The 21,693-nt window shown below is 37.6% G+C and overlaps 2 protein-coding genes across 13 annotated transcripts in view; one reads left to right on the plus strand and one right to left on the minus strand.

Annotated features, from left to right (window-relative positions):
- Nucleotides 1-620: 620 nt before the first annotated feature.
- NDUFB3 (NADH:ubiquinone oxidoreductase subunit B3) lies at nucleotides 621-9,146 on the minus strand. 10 transcript variants are annotated; one of them, XM_080798903.1, is made up of 4 exons: nucleotides 9,088-9,142; nucleotides 7,978-8,075; nucleotides 3,546-3,687; nucleotides 621-1,511 (listed from the first exon to the last, which is right to left on the minus strand). In XM_080798903.1, exons 2-4 carry the CDS (start codon nucleotides 8,003-8,005, stop codon nucleotides 1,355-1,357), a joined length of 327 nt encoding a protein of 108 aa, XP_080655029.1. In that variant the 5' UTR covers nucleotides 8,006-8,075; nucleotides 9,088-9,142; the 3' UTR covers nucleotides 621-1,354. The 10 variants fall into 10 exon arrangements, with proteins under 10 accessions (XP_080655029.1, XP_080655022.1, XP_080655027.1 ...); XM_080798896.1 differs by having other exon boundaries at nucleotides 7,957-8,075; XM_080798901.1 differs by having other exon boundaries at nucleotides 7,978-8,078.
- Nucleotides 9,147-9,501: 355 nt separating this feature from the next.
- The window catches only part of HYCC2 (hyccin PI4KA lipid kinase complex subunit 2), a 70,078-nt gene continuing 57,886 nt past the window's right edge, over nucleotides 9,502-21,693 (plus strand). For 2 of the 3 annotated variants that reach the window (XM_080798908.1, XM_080798907.1), the window contains exons 1-2: nucleotides 9,518-9,544; nucleotides 10,305-10,338. The gene's annotated coding sequence lies outside the window, so the exon portion shown is untranslated. Of the gene's footprint in view, nucleotides 9,545-10,304; nucleotides 10,339-21,693 lie in introns of all 3 variants that reach the window. The other variant, XM_080798906.1, reaches the window with a different exon arrangement.

Here is a 21,693-nt window from a genome sequence, read left to right on the forward strand (position 1 = left end):
TTTTTTAAAAAATTTAAAAATTCAATGTGGGAAGAATGTGTAGTTTGTTGTTAGAGATACAGAAAAAAATGTCAAACTTTTCAAATCATTAGGATAATGAGGACTTTAAGGTAAGAGTAGATAGTATCACAATAAAGACAAATGAACATGATGTATGGATATGTCAGAACCGGGCAGCAAGTGTTTTACAGCATAATCTAAAAGACTTGCAGAGGATGGTTAAAAACAGCAAGGCTAATTCCCATTTAAAACTCAAGAGTACACCTATGTTCATAGTAGCATTATTCACAATAGTTAAAATGTGGAAGCAAACCAAGTGGTCACCAATGGATGAATGGAAAGACAAAACGTAGTATATATATACAATGGAATACTATTCAGATTTAATAAGAAATTCTGGCCATGCTACAGTATGGATGAAACTTGAGGATATTGTGATAAGTACAATAAGCCAGTCACAGAGAGACAAATACTGTATGATTCCATTTATATGAGGTACTTTTGAGTAGCCAAAATCAGAGAAAGAAAGTAGAATGGTGGCTGCCAAGGGCTGGGAGAAGAGGTAATGAGGACTTATTGTTTAATGGCATAGACTTTCAGGTTTTTTTGTTTTTTTTTTTAAAGATTTTATTTATTTATTTGACAGAGAGAGAGAGAGATCACAAGTAGGAAGAGAGGCAGGCAGAGAGAGAGGAGGAAGCAGGCTTCCCGCTGAGCAGAGAGCCCGATGGAGGGCTCGATCCCAGGACCCTGCGACCATGACCTGAGCCGAAGGCAGAGGCTTTAACCCGCTGAGCCACCCAGGCGCCCCTAGACTTTCAGTTTTAAAAGATAAAACGAGTTATGGGGATGAACGGTGGTGATGGTTGCACATTTGAATGTATTTAGTACCACAGACTGCACACTTAAAAACAGTTAAGATGACAAACTTTACCACACTAAAAAACTTGAAAAAGTAAACAAAACCTTTTTGAACATATCCATTTGTTCAAATATATGCTGGCTTTCTGCCATATGTAGAATGCACTACCGCTGGTACTCAGTCTCCCCACATATTTCAAACCAAATCTCATATGGCTTAACACATTTTTTAAAAAAGTAATCCCCACAGCTAACATGGGGCTTGAACGCATGACCCCACGATCAAGAGTCTCATGCTCTGCCAACTGAGCCAGCCATGTGCCCCGAGACATTTTTTTTTAAAAGAATGATAAAAACAGACTAGCACATGTATTCTTACTTTATTAAATCTTACTTGTATTTTTAAGGGAAAAACACACAGAGTAGGCTACATTGAAGAAAGCTTATTTTTATGAGAGTTAAGAAGCCTTTAAGATACTTCCAGGTACTATCTTCAGTGATGCTTCTTCTCTTTATTCTTGGACTCCAGGTAATATTCAGCCCCTACAGCTACCACAAATGCTGCAAATCCCCATCTGAATCCTTTTAATAATGCACCAACAAAGGAAACATTGTGTGCAAAGCCACCCATGTATCTCCAAGCTTCATTGCTAGAGGGGAAAAAAAAGGGAAAAATTATAATCACATACAAATTACATACATTCACTAAAACAGATTTAATTTTCATCTTTCTAATAGACTTAAATGCAACCTTATATAAGATAATCTAAGTGGATCATAGTACAAATCTTTCTGTGACATAAGATAATTAGGTCTATATGCCCACATTTCACACATAAACAGAAGAAAAAGACTTGATGATTTCACAGTCATTAATACCTAGGATTTTACAGAATTCCTAAATGCAAGACTCACTTCAGGCTACTCATGAGAGGTCAGCTGTGTGACTTTGCCCGTACCAGTCATTACAGCATCATTTAAAGAAGAGGTTAGAAACTTGGGTATTTAACCTTGCTCTGTCACTTAACATGCACAACTTTTTAGGGTAGTCAAATTACTTAACCTGTCAGGGCTTGCTTCCTCTTTTACTCAATGGTGATTACTATCTACCTTATAGTGTTGTTATAAAGATTCAACAGGGTAATGTATATTTGGCAAAGAAGAGTATGTAACACTTAATATTACTATTCTTCCAGAGAATCAAGGGCTTTTCCCTGTCATAGCTGCCTGAGTTTTAGGAGACTTCTTAATAAAAAAAAAAAGAGGACTGACTTTCTGCTCTGGCAATCATTCTTCCGAGTATCCTGAACAGAGAAGTAAACAGAGTTCAGAGAGCTGTAGTAAAAAAAAAAAGTCTACTCTCACAGGTAGGGATAAATGAGTGGAAAAAATTATGTTCTATGGAAAACCCCCCACTTAACTCTAAAAATTGACTTACTAGAAAATATGAGAGTTAATCAAATCTAATTCAGATACCAAAAGCAAAGACATTAGAAGAAAACCACAGGGTAATATCCTTCATGAACACAGATATAAATATTCTCAATAGAATTTTAGAAAATTGATTCTAGCAACATATAAAAGGATAATATATTATGATGAAGGGTTTCCCTTAGGAATGCAAGACTGAAAAAAAAAGGAATGCAAGATTGGTTTGATATTTTAAAATCAGTAAGAGTAATTCATCATATTAACAGAATGAAAAAACTATGTGAGCATCTCAATAGATGCAGAAAAAGCATTTAAAAAAATTCAACACTCAAGAGAAACTCCACAACGCCCTACAACGAATATACTTAGTCGTGAAAGACTGAATGCTTTCCCCCAATTAGGAACGAGGCAAGGGCTCCTGGCTGGATTGATCAGTTGGTAGAGCATGTGACTTTTGATCTCAAGGTCCCACATTGGGAGCAGAGATTACTTAAAGAGAGAAATTAAAAAAAAAAAAAAGGAACAAGGCATGGATGTCAGCTAATGCTTTTATCCAACATTATACTAGTAGTGTATAGTAATAGTAGCCAGTGTAATAATGCAAGAAAGAAAAAGCTTATGAATTGAAAAGGAAGAACCCTGATTTTAGACAAAATGATCATCTATTAAGTAAATTCTAAGAAATTTGTAAAAAAAAATCTGCTAGAACAAAAATGTGAATTTAACCAAGTAACAAGATACAAAGTAGATGTATAGAACTCCATTGTATTTTCACATATTAGCAGAGAAAATTGGCAATCTAACACTACCATTTACAATAGCATAAAATATGGAATAATTCGGGATAAATTTAACAAAATAGATTGGTTTTTTAAAGCAATAAAACACTACTGAGAAAATTCAACAGAATCTAAACTGTCCATAGACTGGAAGAGTCAATATTGTTAAAACGTGAATTGTTTTAAGTTTTTATTTAAATTCCAGTTAGTTAACATACAGTGTAATATTAGTTGCAGATATATAATATAATGATCTAACTTGTTAAGACATCAATTATCCTCAGTTCGGCTCTGAGTTAATGTGATCCTAATTAAAATTTGAGCAGCTTTTTTGCAGAAACTGAAAAGCTTGTTTTAACATTCAAATGTAAATACAAAAAGCCTAGAATAGCTAAAACAATTAAAAAAAAAAAAAGGAACATAGATACTGATCCTTTAGAATAAATTCTATCTAAATTATTTAATTATTCTTACCGGCCCCATGGGTCCCTTAGCCCTCGTGCAGCCAGCCTCTCCTGGACAGTTTCTAATGGTGTCCCTTCTATCTTCCATTGTCTATAATCTGGAAGTTCCAGTTTACTATGGCCATGTTCATGCCCATGTCCGTGGGCCATGTCTAAAGGATAAGATTAACACAAAAGAAAACTATGCCAATCGTAGATATTAAATACCCAAACACTGTTAATGTTTTAAAAGGAGAGCCAATATAAATACTTGAAGATTCTGAGTTAACAGGTTTTATGAAACAGTATACTATTACATAACTAGTGTATATTCACAGAGAATATACATATACAAAATACAAAAAAGAAAAAAAAATCAATAATCCTACCACTTGGGACACCTGGGTGGGTCAGTTGGTTAAACATCCGCCTTTGGCTCAGGTCATGATCCCAGTGTCCCGGAATTGAGTCCCACATGGGGCTCCTTGCTCAGCAGGGAGCCTGCTTCTCCCTCTACCTGCCTCTTCCCCTGCTTGTGTTCTGTCTCCTTCTGACAAATAAATAAAATCTTTTAAAAAAATAATTCCACCACTCAGAGATAACCATTTACTATGTTGTTCCTTTCTTCATTATAAGAACAACTAATATTTATTGTGCCCTATGTGCCAGGTGCACCAAAGGCTTTAACATGTATTAAATCCATTACTCCTAAAACAACTCTTTGAACTTTTAAATTACAGTTATTATCACCATTTTACATATGAAGACAATAAAGCTCTAACATGGTAAGGAACTTTCTGAAGGTAACAAAAAGAGTAAATGGTACAATTGGTTTTGAACTTTGTAGTTTGGTTTCAGATCCCTTGCTCCTAACTTCTTTTCTCCCCAAAGATTCTATTTATTTATTTATTTGGCAGAGAGAAAGACAGAAAGCAACCACAAGCAGGGGGAGGAGCAGGTAGAGGCAGAGAGAGAAGCAGACTCCCCAATGAGCAGGGAGCCCAATGTGGGGCTCCATCCCAGGACCCTGAGATCATGACCCAAGCCTAAGGCAGACTTGTAACCGACTGAGCCACCCAGGCGCACCTGCTCCTAACTTCTAAGCAATACTGTTTCCTTCGCTTTAGTCCTTTCACAATGTATAAATATGCATAATGAAAATGTACATACTATTTTCTTGCCTGCATTGTTAGAAGATTCTTTTAAAATGCAGTGTTACTGTGTTTAAATATTTATGATCACAAGACCTTTTTCTGTAAAGAGCCAGATAGTAAATATCTTGGGCTTTGTGGACCAGGACGTAAAATCAAGGATATCTTGTAGGTAGTTATATAACAAGACAAAAAAACTTTACTGATAAATTCAAGATATAATAACGAGTACAATTTTTTTGTGATATAGGTCAGATGAAATGCCCTTTTCTGGGGATAACGTTTTGCTTAACTGGGGCTCAAAGTTAGGGTTCCTTAGTTAGCAAATTCATTCCAAATGTTCATCTGTAAAAACCATTCTTAGCTCATGGGCAGTATAAAAACAGACAATATGCTGGATTTAGCCAGCAGGCTATGGTTTGCTGACTCCTGAACTATACCAACAGAGACCTTAGGACCCCTAAAGATCCTTAAATAAAATATGCCTGTAATGGTTATAATAAAGACTTCTGTTTTACTAAGTGCTATTTTTTAAAGTTTATTTATTTATAATCTCTACATCCAACATGGGGCTTGAACTCACAACCCAGGGATCAAGAGTTACATGCTCTACTGAGCCAGCCAGGCACCCCACTAGTGTTATTTGCACAGATAATGTAAAAGTAAATTTCAGTTCAGTCCTGAGTTAAATTGCTATGAATTTCAAATTAAGGAGGTATGAATTAAACCCCTTTTGTATAAGGTTAGCAGTAGCAAGTCTATAATCACTGCTCTCCAGAAATAAAACCAAACCAAATAATTATTACCATTATGTCTGCATTTGTAACTCTGAGCAGGCCCAATAATAATAAGGCAGGGCTCTTACACTGCATTTTAGAAGACAGAGGTAATTATTAGACAATGTATACTAAAGATACATCATGTGAAATGTTCATTCCATTAAACAATAGTTCCCAGAATATTGGAGGGGGGGTTATACATAGTAATTCTGACAAATTAACCAACACTTTATATTTAAATATATTAAGATAATCACAAAACATTATTTTGATGTTTCTTACATTTAAAAAAGAATGAAAACCAATTCTCACCAAACACAAGTTAAAACAACATTCACAGTTTCAGTGAAACATTTGATTATTATTTGGTGGATTCAATAATAGAGGGAAAAAAATTACCATTTCAGATTTCAAGCTGATTTTGAGATTCAATACATTATTATAAAAGAAATACTTTAAGAAGTGTTTAATTAGGATATCTTGGTTTCTTCAAACCATGTTTTCAAAAAAAAATTTTTTTCATGTTTCATTCCAAAAATCTTTAAAGAGATTACAAGACAAACCCTTATTTTGGCAAATGTCAATTCTAGAATGCTAACCCTAATTGAGTATCAACATACCTGGAAAATACAGAACAAATGTCAAAATCTTTTGGTGAAATAGTTTGATTTTGAGAATAAAAATGGAGGGGTTCCTGGGTGGCTCAGCTGTTAAGCATCTGACTCTTGATTTCAGCTCAGGTCATGATCTCAGGGTTGTTGGATGATGCCCTGCAACAGGCTCTGCACTGGGCATGGAGCCTGCTTAAGATTCTCTCTCTACCCCCCCCACCCCCGTTTAAAAAAAAAAAGAAAAATGGATGCACTATCTTATATGAAGGCTATTTTTAAATTACAATATTACTATGTTCAAAACATTGAGTAGTTTGGGAGAAATTTTTGAAAAAAAATTACTTTTTAAATACATATTAATATACATATTAATTATACATATTAATTTCTCCTAATTTCTTTTAATAAATTCAATGCATTTTCTCTTCTACCTCATTAAAATATTTCAGAAAGCATCCCTTTAAAGGCATTTACTAAGTAGAATATTTCAATGACTTGTCAAAGAGCGGAACACCACAATTTCTAGGGAACTTTTCATTTTCTTTTTAAAATTATTTCTACTTCAAAATAGCCATAAATCAAACAATGATATCCTGCTCACTTGAAGGAAGTTTGGAATTCTACTTCAGTGCAGACTTTGGTGCTATACAGATTGAATCCTGGATACCACTGATAGCTATAAACTTCTGGGCAAATAATTTAATCTCTCTGAACTTGTTTCCTCATACAACATGAGGATAAAACCTACCTTGCAAGGTTGTTAGATTTGTAGGAAACACATCACATTGTGTTTTTAGACCCAGGTGATGAGAATGTGACTCGGCACAACCACTGTGAAAAACGGGTCTGAACTAGAAACGTCCAACATTTGAATACCTTATGGTCTAGATCTGCACTATTCAATATGGTTTTCACTAGCACTTGAAGTGTGACTAGTACAACTGGGAATCACAACTTTTATTTAATTTTAATTAATTTAAATTTTAAGTTGGATTCTCAAATCAGTTATTGGAAAATTTTAGTGCGATTGGAACAATTTAGGTATATGGATTTATTTTTTTAGTTGCAAATTTTGCAAAATATAAACATAGATCAAGTGTTTATATTTATGAAAACTTACCATACAAACATATTTAAGTGTAAAATACATCAATTTTGAGAAAGTATAAAGAAAATGTAAAATATTTCACTAATAACTTTTAATACCGATTACATCTTGAATAATACTTTGAATATACTGGCTTAGATAAAATATGTAATTAAATTAACTTTGTTTCTTTTTACCTTTGTAATATGGCTACTAGAAAATTGTAAATTACATATGAGTCTTGCATTATATTTCCATTGGACAGCACTGTTATTAAAAACTCTAATGTGTGTAACTATATACACACACATACATATATTTTAACAACAGATCTATTTTATAAGAATCTTCTTAGACAGATTGTTTATGTGGCTAACCCTAAACTATAAACAACTCAAGTATCCAACAATAATAATGCATCATTTATGGAAGTCACGCTATGAAGTACACAATGAAAAACCACATGCAAAAGTAAGAAAAATCTCACAAATAATGAACAAGGGCTGAGTTTCAAAAATACATACTTTCATCTCATTTATATAAACTGAAAAACCAGACAATTCATTTTTTTTTTTAAGAAATGCACCACGGATGGAAAAATTAAAGCAAAAAAAGTGAATGTTTATCACAAGTCACAAGTGGTTACTATTGGTGGAAGAGACAGAATCACAGAAGCTCATACAGGGAGCATCTAAGGCTGTACTTTTCAGTATGTTTTTAATTCTTGCACCCCAAAGGAGCTTTTTCAGGTATTTTTTTCCTTATCACATTCTCACCCCCCTGCCCCAGTGAAATTTTAATACCACGAATATACCGTACTTATCTGCTAAGGTACCATGGCTCTTTGGAGGGCCACCAGCCATTGTAGTCTTTAAGATTTTTTTCACCTCACCTCCAAGAGCCAATTTTCATCTCTTTGAAGGATAATCACCTCTGCTGAGAATGCAAGTTCTAAGTTATTGGCAATGTTTTATATTCTAGCCTGACGGGTGGTTACATAGGGTCTGCTTCACTGTAACTCTTTAAACTTATTTATATTTTATACACCCTTCTGCTATGTATATTTCACAATAAAAACTAAAATCAGATAAATGACAGATTATGCCAAGGATTCAACATCGAGTAATTACTTCAGTTTCAGAACGGCTCAGACAAAAAACAGTAAGTTTCTGAGTTCAACAAAGAAAAAACATATCATCGTGAAACTTAAAAAGCTAGCTACCTGTGTTTGGAGTGAATCTCTACTTTAGTGGAGATGGACTCCACCTCCACTAGTGGGGGCTGGCATACTTTCCCTAACTAGAAAATAAGAGGATAATGCCACTCACAGTACATGTAATTCTATGGTTTACCAACGACCTTCAAGTATATAACCCAACTACCCCTCATTTTTAAAATTATGACTAAGAGCATTAAAAAATAAAAGACAAGTGAACTTTTAGTGTCTCCTCCAGTCCCTGCGCCTACTTATCGGCAATTTAACAATAGTAATCACTCTAAAAACGGATGGGATTTTGTACCCTGCTTTTTTCACTTTAACGTTACATAAACATTCACACCAGAAAAGCCTTACTTGAAACCATACGTGATTGTTGTGAGGCGGGCATTGCAATTATTCTTATTTTAGGATTTTTCGCTTTGGAGCTGTTCTGCCTTTATTCAATTCAGAGGTAAACCAGAAAACACAGGGCGGGGGTCTGCGGGTGGGAAAGGAGGAAAAAAGCCTATGGACCTAACCACAGTTACTCTCACCGCATCCTTCTACAAAGTACCCCTCACTCTCCCAGAACTTCATTGTTCTCTATTGCTACTTCTTCGATCCCCTTCCCTCGAGGTACATACTCTCAAGGCCATTTTCCATTTAGCCTCACCCTTTTCTACAATCCCCAGAACGGAGTCTCACTCTTATTCCTGACGAAGATGCCTCCCACCAACTCTAATTTACCTGACAGCAATCTGACCTCTCACGACACTCAAGAGTCAATCTTCCAGCCGGCGCCAAGCGGAAACGGAAGTTGTCTCCTGAAGTGCCTTACGGCAGGAAAGCGGAGGCGCCATTTAACGTTCCGCACTAGGTCACGGATTCCTGGACCGAGTGGAGAGGACATGAAGGGTGCTGGAAGTCGACGTTTTTTCCGCGCATCTGTGCATCGGGGGTCCGACTGAGGTAAGAATAATTGTAGAGGACAGAACGGCAGGGAAGAGGCGATGTTTTCCTTGCTGGGAGACCGGAATCCTTAGACACTGCACAGAGGGGAGGGCCGCGAACATGCTCCAGCCAGTAAGTGAGGCAGTTGTTAGAGCGTGGAAGCGGCCAATGGGAAGGCTGGTTGTTGCGCTGCAGTTGGCAGGCTGCTGCGGGAGGCGGTGGCGGTGAGAAGCCGGAGGCAGCGGGGTGACAGGTAGGCGGCAGCGCTGTCTTTGGGGGGACGCGGAGTGCTAGATCAGGAGGGATTTTCTTCTCGGGCTGCGGGAGCCGTGGAGAGGATGTGACGAGGGTGGTCTTGGAAGGCGGTAGCTGGAGTGTTGGTGGTTCCGGAACCTCGCGTAGACCAGGTAGCAGCTTGGGAGGGTCGTGAGGAGAAAGCCGCTGAGGCTGGTGGAGGCTGAACCTTGCGGGGCGACGTGGGGGCCTAGGGCGTGAGGGGCTGCGGTGGCAATGGCAGAGAGAGGCGGGAGCCAGACGACATCGTGAGGGATGGAGGAGTTCCTTGCACGAAGCTCTAAGAAAAGGACGCGGCATTGCAGGCACCGGAGAGAAATCCTGGAATTGCTTCTTATGGCCATTTCTCGGGGTGGGAAGGGTGTGTGGAGAAGAAACATAATTTACTGGCGGTCAGATCCTTCAAACTCTTTATAGCTATACATTATGTAACCCTTGGCTGTTATTTACCCAAACAACTAGGTTGTCGCCCTTGGAAGAGGAGGTCTTGCAACCTAGTGATGTGTTAGAATAGTTTTTCCCTTGGTTTGAGTGCTTACTACGTCGGCAGGCTCCTATCGGTGAAGAAGCATGAAGGATAGTCAGGAAGCTTATCCCAAATACGGACTTGGGTTGAGAGAAATGTTAGTTTGAGACTTGTAGCCAGGTTCATGTTTTGTAGTTCATGAATTTGTTTTGAGGGTGATGGCTGATTATAAATATATTTTTTTAATCTTCAGGAAAGTGGAGAGCCTCAAAAATCTATTGTAGGAGGTAAGTGCAAGTTGGAAAATGACTAGAAAATTAGTTGTTAGACCCCCCCCCCCATATTGTGAATGTTAGGGACTGAAAATAATGTGGTGGTTTGAAGAGGGATAGGGTGGGAGAAGTCATCTTTTAAGTAATTTGCTTATTAGGTCTGATAAACTAGTTACGAATTATTTCTTAGGTTTAGGAAGTATGCTCTTTGAACCTCTCCAGCTGAGGTAAAATGTATTTACAGACACAATGAACTGTAAATTATTATCTTTTTTCTGAGTTTTTATAATTGTTTGCACAATGGAATGTAGATTAAAACAGGAATTTCATTCAGTATTTGTACGGAAGGACGAACTACATTTAAAATTAGATTTTATAGCGCACTGGAAAACTTTAAAAGAAGAATTATAAATTGATAACATGTAAGCTGATTGAAATGTAGCCTTTACCTGAGAAGATGAGGACTAATGTAGTAGAGCAAGTGTGTAATTTTCCTTTTTGTGTTAATGATAATTTATATTAGTATATCCCAGAACCTAAATTAAAAGATTCATTTTGTTGTAAATATCATTTGGCAAAAAGAGGTGGAGTTTGTTCTGAAATGTTAGTAGGGAGATATTTATCAAGACTTAAGTTAAAATTTTGATACTTGGTGTTTCACTCTTTGTCTTCCTATCTTTTTGCAAGAGTGATACTATCTAGTCACAAAGAATACTTTCTGTTTTAGGTAGGATTCTGTAGTGAGTACCTGTGAACAAATCTCTGCTTTTGTGCAGGGTGGTGTGAGTGTGTGTGTGTGTGTGTTTCTGTGTGTATGTGTTTCTTCTTCTTATGTAACCAGCCTACTAGGGCTGTCTTAGAGAACTAATGGCTGATTTTGAATGGCCAGTAGGTGTCATTGTAGAATGCAACGAAGTTGCACATTGAGTGGGAAATTACCCAGTGATTTAAGAAACACTAATCAGAATTAGAGTATAATAATAATTGGATCATTATTAATGCATCATTAGAAGCCCAATTTTCTGACATATTTCAGTATTGGAATTGTTTATAAGGAATTTGAAACACTGGCTGTAAAGAAGTATCATTTTTGCTTTAAAATAGACCTTATTCGGGGCCCCTGGGTGGCTCAGAGGGTTAAAGCCTCTGCCTTCGGCTCAGGTCATGATCCCAAGGTCCTGGGATCAAGCCCCGCATCGGGCTCTCTCCTTGGCGGGGAGCCTGCTTCCTCCTCTCTCTCTCTCTGTCTGCTTCTCTGCCTACTTGTGATCTCTCTCTGTTGAAAAAAATAAATAAAATCTTTAAAAATAAATAAATAAATAAAATAAAATAGACCTTATTCAAAGCTTCTTAAATCCACCTCTTAAGCCATCTTGACATGCAGTAGGGACTTAAGATTGATTGTTTTTAGTTCTCAGCTTTGGTGTTTAACAGTAGTTTATTAAATTCTATAATGATTAAGATTTTCAGCTTGACTGAGCTTTATAATAGAAAAACCAATGCTGTTACATAATAAAAAGCTAAAATGATAAAACATGGACAGAAAGTCTCTAAACAAGTTATCAGCTGGACCAAAAAAAGTACTTTGCTGTTCTTTTAATTCAAGAACAGAGGAATTTCTGTCTTTCATTCCCTGTGGTTTCTTGGTTTTTTTGATGTCTAAAATAGCTTTTTTATATTTTTATCTGGCTAGTAGACTATGTGCCTTTCTCAGGATGATGAACTGAGTATTTGTCATTGTCTAAAATATAACATCATGAATTCTGGGAGCTGACACAGAAAGCTCTGAAGGTGGCTTACAACTGGTGTGAATATAGCCTTTAACCTGCAGAGCTTTCTAAGCTCTTAGCTCTTTGTAGCTCTGGTCCTTTGTCTGCTGTTGATACAGTGTTAAAAAATAGAGTTGGACCTAATTCAGTAATTCTCCTGAAGGTGGAGAGTTACATATGTATGAGAATAACCTGGGAGTTAAAAAAAATAGGCATATACATATACCTATTATATCACCTCCACTTCCCTTCAGAATCTTAGTGGTAGGAGGAATGTGAAGAGAGGTAGATATATCGTGAAGGGAAAAAAGATCTCCTAGGTAATATGGTTCATCACTGGCTTCCACTTTAGAATTAGTGATCTAATTTATGGCTCTCATGTTTGTGGGGTGAAATAGCAACAATATTCACTTGAAAGAAAGGGCTACTAAATCTATCAATATTTTTATAGTTCAATAAAATTTCACCATTTTAATGTCATAGCCAGGCTAGATTTTCTGACCAGCAGCTAAAGTTGTCAAAATAAAAATTGTCCTGAATGTTTTGGATTAGTTTTTACTTGACAGTTAGCTGCTTTCCATAAACCAAACTAATTTCTTCCACAATTCAGACCTGTGCTAATTGGTACAGATGTTGAGTCTTATCTTGTTCTCTTAATGTCTCTGAAAGCTATCTAGTTTTAGAATTAAATAGCACTGGAAAATACAAATTAGAAGTTTTCTTGATTAAAGTTCTTTTGGGATATTGTTATGATACAATGAAGATACACATTTATCTTTTGTGTAAATATTTACTAATATATATGTTAATATATGTTAAAACTTGAAACTGTGAGTGTGTTGAATATAGGCCCTTTTTAGAAATTCATGATCCAATTGGGAAGGGTATGTGCTATGGTGAGTGCTGTGAATTGTGTAACTGATTCACAGACCTGTACCCCTGAAGCAAATAATACATTATATATTAATTTAAAAAAATGAAAGAAATTCATGGTCCATCTTTAACAAAGTCTAAACTTTTCTGTTTGGGTCTCTGCCATGGAGACAAGTATAAGAAAAAGTAGATGAGTAGACTAATTTTGGAGAAAGATGTAAAAACTCAATTATGTAATGTATTAAGAGGTATGACTTTGATCACTTACAGAATTATAGTTCTTTCTAGGTTTGAAATATAACTGCTTAAAAAATTCATAAAATACGGTAAGTGACACCAGTTTATTGAATGGCAAAGCATGGGTTACAAAATATTTATTTTGTTCTATGTAAAACACTGAACTCCCAGAAGTGTTTGAATTCAGTTTATCTGTCACCTTTGTTATTATGGCCCCTTACCTCTTTTTTTTTTAATTGAGGTATAATTGACATAATCCTTGATTCCTGATAGTGCTTGGTTCTTAATTAATATAGACTTTTGTTGGCTACCAAGATTTGTCAGTTTACTTCTTTAAATTCCTTTCCCCATATATTTTTTGAAAAAATATGTGGAGAGAGTTGGATGCTGAGTGGCAAATGAAACTAATCTTTTTATATGTTCTTTTGTATGGAGGATTAAAAACACTTTTTAAATCAGACTTTATATTTTAGAGCAGTTTTAGGTTAACAGTAAAATTGAGTGGGAGGTACAACAATATACCACATACCCACCCTACACACATGTATAGCCTCCTCCATTATCAGTCTACCTAGAGTAGTACATTTGTTACAATCGATGAACCTAAGTTGATACATCATTATCACTTGAAGTCCATAGCTTACAGTAGGGTTTGGTCTTGGCCTTGTACATTGGACAAATGAAAAGTGACATGTATCCACCATTATGATATTAAACAGTAGTAGTGAGGCTTTTTAACTAGCAAATATTCCTTTTGTAGTTTTTTTCTTTCTAAATGAAAAAGGGAGTGGGGAGTATACCTCTGTACTTTCTACTTGATGATTGTAAAATCTAAAGTTAGTATAAACTTGCAGTCTGTCACAGCACTTACTATTTATTGTTTGTGGAAAAAAACTAGAAGGAACAAATGTTTCTGTTCAGAATTCTGTGGTCAAATCTCTTCTCATTCTGTACCTTGTTCCTCTGATTTTATTTGCTCAGTTAGCATCTAAATGTGATGATACTTAAGTCTGTCTTTAATCCAGAGCTTTTCCTTGATCTCTGGTTCCTGTTTTATAATCTAATTGCCTGCTAGATGAGGATGACTTGCAGGTCCCTCAAATACAGTATGTCTTAAAGTGAATTCATATTTTATCTTTTATCACCTAATGTGCTGAAGCTGGAACCTGGTATTATCTTTGACACTTTATTCATATATCCTTCATCTCAATAATGCTGGCTTCTGTTGGCTGTACCTTCTTACTACTTTTTAAATTTCATTTACTTCTCTCAATTTCTACAGTCTTTAGAAGTACGAAGAGTTAGGACTTAGAGGTGTACTGTCTGGATTAGAATTCTGGCTTCACATTTGTACCCTCAGTTTCTTTGTCATTAAAAACAGAGTAGTACAACTGCACAATTGCATTCTTGGGCATTTATTCCAGAGAAATTGAAACTTATATTCACATAAAAATCTGTACATGAATGTTCATAGCAACTTAATTCCTAATAACCCTAAACTGGAAACAATTCAGATGTTCTTCAAGGGAATGGTTAAACAAACTGGCACATTTTATACCATGGACCACTATGCAGCAATAAAAAAGAATGAACTGTTGATACATGCAATTTGGAAGAATCTTAAGTGAAAAAAAGCCACTCTCAAAAGGTTATATACTCTATGATTCCATTTATATAATGTTCTTAAAATAACAAAATTATAGGCATGAAGAGTAGATTAATGATTACCGGAAGTTAAAGATCAGGGAGAGGGGAACCTCTTGATAGAACAGTCTGTATCTTGATTGTGGCAACAGTTACACAAATATATATATATTATAAAATTGTATAAAACTGCACACACAAGTGAGTGGTTTTATAACTGCTGATATCTGAATAACGTCTGTAGACTGTGCTAGTGTGAATTTCCTGCTACTTTACCATATTTATGCGAGATGTTACCATTGGGGGAAATTGGACCAAAGGTACCTGGGACCTCCTGGCACATATTTTGGAAACTTCTTGTGAGTCTATTTATTTAAAAAAAAATAAAAATTTTACAGGGTAATTAGATTAAATGAGCAAATGTAAGTAAGGTTCTTATATTATAGTATTTAGTGCATCATAAATACATAGTAAATGTAGTAGTAGTGGCCCCAGCAGCAATGATAGTTCAGGCCTCTCATCTCTTTCTAGGCCTTTCACTAGGACCATTCCAGCAGTCTTATGGGTCATCCTGGAGTCAGTCTTACCTCCTGCCAGTCCATTCTAGAGTGCAACCAGAATGTTCTTTCTGAAGTACCTATCACATGTTACTTACTTCATGCAAAATACTTCAGTGGCTCCCTGTTGTACTTTCATACATTAATTTCTTTCTTTTTTTTTTTTTTAAAGATTCTTTATTTATGTATTTAACAGAGAGAAACACAGTGAGAGAGGGAACACAAGCAGGGGGAGCGGGAGAGGGAGAAGAAGGCTTCCCATGGAGCAGGTAGCCTGATGTGGGGCTCCACAGGACCCTGGGATCATGACCCGAGCTGAAGGCAGACGCTTAACGACCGAGCCACCCATGTGCCCCTAATTTTATTTTTTTAATCATAGTGAAATGAAGCATTGGAATCAGCATTACCTCCGGGATACTACAACAGGTGAATTGAAGATAAAAACAGAAAAATCTTGAGTGATTTTTCTCATCTTAAGGAACTATTAAGTATTGTTATTTTAAAGTTGGGATTTTGCTTGTTTTAGTTTTTTGTGGTTTTTGGTATTGGTGCCCAACACACTACACCAAAATTTAATGGCTTAGAGCAAAGAGATTTATTGTTTTTCATCGTCTTTAGGTTGACTGAGAAGTTCCTCTGTTGGTTTCCCTTGGTTCTCTCATGTAGTTGAATCTGCCTGGAGAATTGACTGAGTTGGAAGGTCCAGGGTGTCCTTACTCACATGTTTGCACTTGGTGCTAGCTGTCCGTTAAAGTGTGGCTTCTCATTCTCTAGTAGGCTAGTCTGGCAATCTTACATGACACTTTCAGGGTAGCGATCTTTTTTTTTTTTTTCTTTTTAAAGATTTTATTTATTTATTTGACACACAGAGAAAGATCACAAGTAGGCAGAGAGGCAGGCAGAGAGAGAGGGGTAAGCAGGCTCCCTGCTAAGCAGAGAGCCCGACGCAGGACTTGATTCCAGGACTCTGAGATCACAACCTGAGCCGAAGGCAGAGCCTTAACCCACTGAGTCACCCAGGCGCCCTCTTTTTTTTTTTTTTTTTAAGATTTTATTTATTTATTTGAGAGGGATAGAGAGAGAGAGCGAGCACAAGCAGAGGGAGCAGCAGAGGGAGAGGGAGAAGTAGGCTCACTGCTGAGCAGGGAGCCCAATGTGGGGCTCGATCCCAGGACCCTGGGATCTTGACGTGAGCCAAAGGCATACCCTTAACCGACTGAGCCACCCAGGCGCCCCTCAGGGTAGCATTCTAAGAAGGTGAAGGTAGAAGCTGCAAGGCTCCAACTCTTTAGGGCTTAGCCTCCGGAACTTACATGATGTCCCTTCTATCACATTCTGTTGGTTAAAGCAACTCACAAAGCTAGCCTAAATTCAGGGGAATGGAGATATAGAAAAAGACCTCTGTCTCTGTAAGTTTGGGCTGCTATGATAAAGTATGATAGACTAGGTGGCTTAAACAACAATTTATTTCTCACAGTTCTGGAGGCTGGGAAGTCCAAGATCAATGTACCAGCAAATTGTTTTTCTACTGAGAGCTCACTTCCTGGTTCAGAGATGGCTGTCCTCTCTCTTTGTGTTATTAGATGGCAAAAGGGGTAAGAGAGCTCTCTGGGGTCTCTTTTCTAAGTGTATACATCCCATTTATGAGTGCTCTACCCCTGTGATCTAATCACATCCCAAAGGCCCCACCTCTTAATACCATTATATTGGGGGTTAGTTAGTATTTTAATATATAAATTTTGGTGAGACACAGACATTCAAATTATTTTCTATTTTCTTGATGTAAGGATGGAAAACAGTCCAAAGAGAATGGTACATTCACTAAGAATTTGAAACATTGAGACTTAACAAGTACAAATAACATAAATATAATATAAAGTTGTTAAATGGCAAGCGAGGTAGGGCAGGTTCAAAATATTTATGAAGTACAGTAATCTGTATAATATATGGGAAATCAAACTTATTTGATTGTTGTGCATACAACAATATTACCTGAAAACTTGAAGGGTTATTCTATAGAAAGGTTACTGAACAGTTTTTAAACAGCTGATTTAACATCTTTCATCAAAACATTTATTTTTCCTAACCTCTTATTTTCATATAATTTGGTCTTGGCAGTGACAGTTTTATAAGCCATGTTACTTTTCTAGAACATAACTCCTAAATGTTGGCAAGAAATTACAGTACTGCATTATGAAATCTTGTCACTGTACCAAACTACTATAAACACCCCTCCAGCTGAGCTATAATGGTGCTGTACCTTCATAGAGTATAGGCTCCTTGTTTTATCTTGCTTCCTAGTCTGTCCCGTTTCTGTGGAAATGTCTTACATTTTATCATCATCAAGTTGAAGCATAGCTGAGATGGCTGTTGGCATCTTAGACCACAGATTGTTGCTGAGTCTCTTTTTCACCTTATCAATGAGGAATTGTGTTTAGCTGCTAGAAAAAGGTAAGCAATAATCATTGCTTAAACAAGATAGAAGTTCATTTCTTTGTCTTGTGGAAAAAAAAATCAGAAATTGGCAGTTTAGGACTAATAAGGCACGTCCACAAAGTTATCAAGGATCCAGGCTCCTCCTGTCTTTTTCCTATGCCATTTTTAGCATGTGGCTTCCATTCTCAAGGGCACAGGATGGTTACTGGATATCCTGTCATCACATCCAAGTTCATGGCAAAGGGAAGGAAGAAGAAAGGCAGAGAACAAAAGGGCACACCTCTCATCTTTTAAGAAGCCTTTCTGGAATTATTCACACAGTACTTCCTCTGATCTCATTTACCAGAACTTAGTCATTTGGCCATATTTGGTTACAAGTGAGGTTCAGAAATAGTTGAGCATATAGACTATATCAATGGGGGTGCATGTAGGCATCTGTATTGGGTGGGAACTAGGAGTCTTTGCCGTGCTTGCTTCTCTCTCTGCCGAGTCTGCTGCTGACTGCCCCGTTGTTGCTGTTAAGGGGTTCATCCAGTATACTTGAATAAGTGCTATGTGCTAGGCCTTGTTAGGAACTGGAAATGCAAACACAACGGAGGAGTAGTCCCTGCCCTAGAGAAGCTGTAGTTTAAGAATAGGACTAATAAGCCTGTACACAGCTTTCTGGGAATGAAAAGTATTAAGTACTGTGTACTGTTAGGACTAGTTACCACTGTGATTCTGCCTACTGCATCGATTTACAAGAGACTTAAGATGGAGAGGGAGAGGTCATTGCTTTGAAAGAGTAATAGTAATGGAAAGAAATCAGCTGTTCTCTGCTTCCTAGGGGAGAGGAATGAAGGATGGAGAATGTTTCCCTTCTCCATAGGCCAGAGAAAGAGGTCCTAAAGGAATCACTCTAGGGACACCTGGGTGACTTAGTTGGTTAAGCATCTGCCTTCAGCACTGGTCATGATCCCAGGGTCCTAGGACTGAGCCCCACGTCGAGCTCCTTGCCCAGCAGGGAGCCTCTTTCTCCCTCTGCTTGCTACTCCCCCGACTTCTGTGCTCTCTCTCTCTCCCTGACAAATGGATGAATAAAATCTTTTTTAAAAAAATTAAAAAATATTAGAATCACTCTTGATGTTTTGTGTGCTTAAGAAGAGAGACTGTTTTTGGAAACTTATTTTTCCAGCATGAGGCAGAAGCTCTTTAGCCCGAGATATGTGGCATGAAGTAGTGATGAGTATCAATGATATTTTGGTGTCTCAACAACTGTAATTTGATGTGAAACCACCTGTGATACCTGTTTGTGACCCAAGACACAGAAAATGCTGTGCATTTTTTTGTTTTGTTGTTTTGCTTACATTTATAATAAAATGAAATGATAAATTTTAGAGATTAATAATAAGAATGATATGGGGTGCTTGAGTGGCTCAGTTTGGTTAAGTGACCAACTTTTGGTTTTGGCTAGGGTCCTGATCTCTGGGTTGGTGAGATGGAGCCCCACGTCAGGCTCCATGCTCAGTGGGGAGTCTGCTTGAAGATTCTCTCCCTCTGCCCCTCCCCCCACTCGTGCATTCTCTCTCTCTAAAATAAATACATAAATCTTTAAAAAAATATAAAAATAGAAAGAATGATACAGTTTTCTTCCTATCAAAGTTTATGAGTTTGATTCACAGATTCCAGGGGGTCTGTGGATTCTAGGTTGAGAATTTGTGAATGAGGGGGAAAGAAGGGCTTTGGATGGATACTGGGTTGTATGCTAAGAAAGGCTTTGAAGAGAAAGTGACTGTGAGTCTTGAAAGAGTAAGGGGTTGGCTAGAGGGTAGTTGAAAGGCATTCTAGAGAGGAGGAGAGTAGCTTAAGAAAATGCATGGAGGTGTGAGATAGCTTGCCATGACATGGAATTGTAGGTTAACATTGATGAGGGACATCTTTGTCGAGCCAGGGCATAATTTCTGTTCCTACTGACTGGGCCAGTTTTTTCATGAGCAGATTAAGCAAGTACAGTGACAGAGCCTGTGTAGCCAGTCCTTAGATAGGTACCTCTGGTCGTCTTTCTGCTCAGGCATGGTGAACATGTAAATCTGCCTACTGGGAGGATTTCCCTTTTCTCATGTGTTTCAGGACCACCTCTGTGTCAGGGTAATGCCTGCATCTCCTATGGAATCATGTGTAAACCAGGCCCGAATTTTTCTTTCTTGATCATACAGGAACCTGCAAGTTCATAGATTAAGGGAACGTTGACATTTAATAGGGTATTTGAGCCATTTATGTGCCATGGGTATTTGAGTAGGGTATTTGCTATTTGTTTTTAAGGTTTATTTGTGCTTTCAGGGCCGTGCTAACCTTACATATAACCTTTCATTGTCAGAATCAGCAACTTCTGTAGTGGTAATAACCGGTTTCAAATAATGATTTAAAATTTTAAAAAAAGAAAAAAGATTTGTGTTTTCTCATGTAAAGCGTTGCAAGTCTGGATGACTGCAGGGCAGCCATTTTCCATACGATGGGTCTGCAGTACGTCTTTGTATTTTTCTCTGCTTCTGTTGTCATAGTGGCAAGGGAAGAACAAGCTGGAGAGTACCTACTGGCAATTAAATGCTTCCACAGGAATCATTTCTGCTCTCTGGTCAAAGGAAGTCATGGGGTCACATCTGACTTAAAGAAGGTAGAGAACTGTCATCTCATGTGCCCTAAAGGATAGGAAAAGCTAATGTCTGGTACAGTATCACTTCCACTTAATGATGGAAATGCTGCTAGCACATTCCACTTTATGGCTTGGTGGGTGTCTGCTAGCACATTCCACTTTATGGCTTGGTGGGTTAGAACACCCAGTTCTTTAGGATAGATCAGGTCATATGGCCACTTTGGTGCCCCATGGTCATTCTCTACCAGAACCCAAAAGCCAGGCAAGGAGTTCTTTCTCAAAAATAGCATAATCATCTATAGAAGAAGGCAAAGCTTTATTCTAAAGCAGTGATTCTCAGGGCGCCTGGGTGGCTCAGTTGGTTAAGTGTCCAACTCTTGGTTTTTGGCTCAGGTCATGATCTCAGGGTCATGAGATTGAGTCCCTGTCAGGCTCCACACACAGCATGAAGTTGACTTGGGATTCTCCTTCTTCACTTTCTCATGCTGTCCCGTCTTTCTCCCTTTCTCTCTCTCTTTCTATATATAATATTTTTAAAGCAGTGATTCTCAACCAGGGACAATATTGCTTCCCAAGAGATATTTGGCGATGTTTGTAGACATTTTATCACAACTTGGGAGTGGTACTACTTGTATCAGTGGGGGAAAAGCCAGAGATGCTGCTAAACATCCTGCCACAGGACAGCCCCTTACAACGTTAGGAGTGACCAATCTGCTAATTGTACCAATGTTGAAAAACCCTCTTATCTGTGGGGCTTTATGCCTAGTGGTTTGTGTTGTGATTCTCTTATCAGGGCCTATTGGTAGCTTCATACAGCTGCTTTATCATCTACCAGAGACATTTCAAACACCACTGAGTTTGCTGGATCTTGAGGCCCAAATAACAGAGTGTCTTGCCCTGCCACATTGGCCTGCGTCACTGCCTTGTCACTCCTGGGCCCCATTTAAAGCTAGCAGCTTTATTGGCTATTCAAGAAATGGGACAGAGCAGCGCTTTAAAATAATGGTTTATTTTGTTTCCAGAATTTAAAGAGGTCCACCAAGGACCATGTTTCTTTCTAAGTGGTGGTGATGGAGTAAGTCATGGAAGCATGTCCTTAATTTTGAAGAGAATGTCTTGGCATGTTCTAGACACTAGATCCCTAGAGACTTCATCAGGGTCTCAGGTTCTTAAATTATTTTGTGATTCTCCACTCTCTGGCATGCCTATATCTTTCCAAGGT

The sequence above is a fragment of the Martes martes genome, assembly GCF_963455335.1.
Source record: "Martes martes genome assembly, chromosome: 3".
Lineage (NCBI taxonomy): Eukaryota > Metazoa > Chordata > Mammalia > Carnivora > Mustelidae > Martes > Martes martes.